Source organism: Impatiens glandulifera, chromosome 1 (assembly GCF_907164915.1).
Source record: "Impatiens glandulifera chromosome 1, dImpGla2.1, whole genome shotgun sequence".
In the NCBI taxonomy this organism is placed as follows: Eukaryota; Viridiplantae; Streptophyta; class Magnoliopsida; order Ericales; family Balsaminaceae; genus Impatiens; species Impatiens glandulifera.
This window is the reverse complement of record NC_061862.1, coordinates 76,229,681-76,233,814: the sequence shown is the minus strand read 5'-3', so window position 1 is coordinate 76,233,814 and position 4,134 is coordinate 76,229,681. Positions and strand designations below refer to the sequence as shown.

General features: G+C 27.2%; 1 protein-coding gene across 1 annotated transcript; it reads right to left on the bottom strand.

Moving 5' to 3' along the window:
* Nucleotides 1-2,201: 2,201 nt before the first annotated feature.
* LOC124932884 lies at nt 2,202-3,833 on the bottom strand. The gene is made up of 2 exons (XM_047473599.1): nt 3,736-3,833; nt 2,202-2,499 (listed from the first exon to the last, which is right to left on the bottom strand). The coding sequence occupies exons 1-2, from the start codon at nt 3,831-3,833 to the stop codon at nt 2,202-2,204; spliced, it is 396 nt and encodes a 131-aa protein (XP_047329555.1).
* Nucleotides 3,834-4,134: the final 301 nt, after the last annotated feature.

The window sequence follows — 4,134 nt, the reverse complement described above, 5'->3', positions numbered from 1 at the left end:
GGATAGATTAACCTTGTAGCTAACATTCAAATCTTTGATGTGTTTAGTTAACAAAATTGTGTTAGGGGCGGGGAAGATATGTTGTTTCATATGCAGCGCGGCAGCCCCACATTTAATGTGTGAGTCCTTAATCACATTTAATGTAAAGTTTGTTTTCTCAATTTTGAAGGAGGCACAACTAAGATGTCACATGTTTCTTGTGTTCCCTCAAACATTTTAGAATATTAAAAAACTATTAATTTTTACTTAATTGCCCATTTTCTTGTGAGGAGAAACAGGGGTAGCATATAAAATCAGTAGCAGAAGATGCAAAGTGCATATTAGGGTATTGAGTGATTTAAAATTATATATTAATGATTGGTTATCAAATTGGTGCATTTTATTTGATTTGAACATTAAAATGAGTATAAAACGAGTATGAGTAAGATGTTGTTGGATTGAATATATGGTAAGCATGCAAGAGTTATATCAATTAATATATTTATGCATAATTAAATTATAGATTTAAATTAATAATTTTAAATAGTTTAACCTCTAAAGTATTCATAATCCACGATAATGAGGATAAATTAATATTTATTGGACATGTGTGAAAATATATATTAAATTAAATAACCAGTAACTTTACCCACAAAAGAAATTATATTTTTCGTTGATAAGAGTATACGTCAATGTTTATTATATGTTTTTTGTGTAATTATTTTTGTCATCTTTTTGAAAAATATTATTAATTTATTTTATTATTTCAACTCAATAATAATAGGTTATAATATATAATAATTATTAATTTATATATTTCAACATGTGACATGAATTTCGAAATAATCTAATTAGTTTGACATTAAAAAATAAAGACAACAAATTAAGTATGTAGTCAGTCCGCTAATATACTTAACTAACTATTTATCAGGTGCAGAATTTGTGGTTTACTGGACTCGAACCAGGAACTGAGGTTAGTATCCACCTCTTATTGCTGCTAAGCTAGAAGAATGGATAATTAATTTGACATTACTTCTCCTTTGAACGGTATATTATTAACATTTTTTTATTAATATAATCTTTTTTTAATTATTTTAATTTTAAAAAAATCAATTATAATAATAATATTACAATACAATGGGAGATCCAATATTATATGTTGATAAAGTTATGTGTCCTACTTCAATGAAAACAAAAGTTTTTGGAATATGTGAAAGGTGGACAGCAATGCTTGTTTCTAGATGCCACAAACATGTTGGTATCACTTCTAACAGAAGCTAATGGAATTGAGGCCAGGTGTTTCTACAAAGATAAGAACAATTGTTCAAGGAATATTTGGAAAAATGAATTTGGAGTGGATATCATTTAAATTGTTCACCTATTGATGTTAATGACTTACTCTAAATGTTTCTTGTACGAGTTCTACGAGACAAGATATCGGGTGACAATAGACAAGATATCAGGCGACAATTTGTCGCATGTGTCTTTCCCTCGTAAGAGGGTCAATCCTCACCATGCGACAAATAGTCACATAAAATCCTGCTTGGAGTTCTACTTAGGAAACTGACCATCCAAATTCATACTTGAGAAAATTTTCATGATTTTATTTCTGGATTTGTTGTTGTTGGTTTTGATTTTGAATTTATCATAGTTGATAAAACATTCTTTGTTTTTTAGTTTCTTATCTTGCTCTTTTTTTTCAAAACTTTGAAAGTAACTGTAAATGTTTTCTCTATAAAACCTCAAATATATCAAACCCGTACAATACCATTATTTCTATAAAGCAAATACTAACCCGTTCAGTACCATTATTTCTATAAAGCATATACAAACTTTATGTTAGGCCTTGTTCGGATTGGAATTTTGAAAAAACCTAGAGAGGGAAAAATGTAATGATTGGTTATGATTTTGAGGGGTGATGATTATTTTTGATAAAAAAAAGACTTAAAGGTATTGATATATATGAATAAAATAAAAAATAATAATTTAAAATTGAAGGTATTTTAGTATTTTGGTTAATAAAATTAGTGATATGATTGTTGAGAAGTAATTATTGAAAAATTGATTTTGAATGAGTTTTTTAAAACACTCGAAGAGAAGAAGGGCTTAAAGATTATCAAATTAACCATACATTATTCTAATTACATGAGGTATCTTTTTCATAACTATGCCCTTACACATCCATTAACCCTAATTATTGGACCATATATTGTAATTCCTAATTAACACATAACATCCTTGAGAAGCTTGTATCTCCTTATGGTAGGCCTCGAAGATTTTGTGACGGCCAACACTTGATTTTCACCTTTTTTCTCATTGGTTTTGGTGTAACTTTGCAATATCATGGTCTCGTTCTTGTTGGAATGTTCCGATCCTGAATTGGACATAGTTGGAATGTTCTTCGATGATACACCAGCACTGTAATGTCTTGATGACGAGGAAGATGAGCTTTTGATTTGATCGCTTTGGCACCAATCACACAATTCAGTTGCAACTTCCTTATAGTAATTGCTACAATATCTAAATACATATAATAGAGATTCATTTAGAAGTTATTTTAAAAAATGAAAGAAAAATAATAATATGTAGCATTTATAAAAACGGTCACTCTAGTCATTAGATAACTAATATAACTATTATTAGTTTTTAAATGTTTGAATATATAAAGATTTGGTAGGTAATAAATTACCTTTTTTTTTTGTCATGCTTAAATGTAGATTCGTCTATGCATACATGTATACATGTTTAAGGCTTAGATTTATTTAGGCCCTTCTAGTAGTTATTGAAATAGTGGAATTTTCAAAAGATACTAGTTAATTTAACTATTTGCTTATTTCAATAATAAAAACAGTTAAATATTACATTTCCCATACTTTAACTATTGATGATTCATTTAAACCATGGATCCTATGTACTCTATAATATTAATAAACAATATATATATTATTTGAACGTATTTTTTTAATTAATTTTTCACGTTTTTAAATGAAATTATATTTATATATGTTTTGGATATTTTTTAAAATTAAGTATTTTTTTCGTAATACTTTTGAGATTTATGTATTCTAATTTGTTACCGTACAAAAAAAGGTGTAATCTAATGGAATATTTGAGAAATTTTGAATAAATATAAATTTTGTATTTATTTTTCAAATAAATTTATAACGATATAACATTGTGTGTGGATTACCCATTGGACGTTTGTATTTTAAGTTAAGTATTTTCTTTTAAGATATACACATTCAAAACTGATCAATACTGTTTGAATACCTTTAAAATGTGTAACGTCTAAAAATATAATGAAAAATAAAAAAAAAAAAAATCTTATTATTTTGTTTGTACATGTGTGATAAATTAATTAAGAAAATAAAATTACTATGTCAAAGAATCTAGGCATTCTTTTTCTTTCTTTTGTGAAAAAGACTTACATGAGTAAAATTATAATAGTTAAATCATATATAAGACAATTCAAAGTTTGAATTTCATTTAAAAAATAACTTAAGTTCGAGTCTCAAATAACCGTGAATCCTTTATTTATAGAAGAAGCTAAAAAATAACTAAAGAAAACCCAAGTTATTGATTAATTAAGATAGCTTAGACTTACATAAATCACATCTAACTATGAGTTGAAGTTGATCGTACTAATTCTCTTTAAATAAAAAATAATTATTAGCTAATAAATTTAATAAAATATAAATAGCGATATATATATATATTAATTGATAAGATGAGAAAGAAAGAGAGAGAGTTTCTTACGAGTGCTGAAAACGGTGGTGGCAGTTGGTACAACGGAAGAGGTTGTCCGGGAAACCAACGTCGCCGCACATACAGCAGACGGTCTGGAGATTCGCCATGGATGTTCACAGAATTAATTAGCAAAACAAGAAGAAGAAGAAGATTTAAATGTATGTATGGGCTATATATGAAGAATAATAATAGATGAGTAAGTTATCTCTGCACTCCTCTGCATATTTAAAGATGAATATGTTAATTGGGATCGCAATGGGTGCTTCGGGACATGAATGCATTTACCATCCGTCCAGTTTTATTTTTGGAAAATTTTTTAATACAATTTTCGTAACGTTCGGTTTTTTTAGTTTCGGAAAGTTCGACAGGACACCGTTAATAATTTTTTTTTAAAATAAATAAATAAAA

Bases quoted from the DNA above. Each gene is read 5' to 3' on its own strand.
- LOC124932884 (XM_047473599.1), bottom strand. From the start codon at position 3,833: ATGGCGAATCTCCAGACCGTCTGCTGTATGTGCGGCGACGTTGGTTTC. The intron at 2,500-3,735 runs GTAAGAAACTCT...ATATGTATTTAG, and splicing joins CACCACCGTTTTCAGCACTC to ATATTGTAGCAATTACTATA.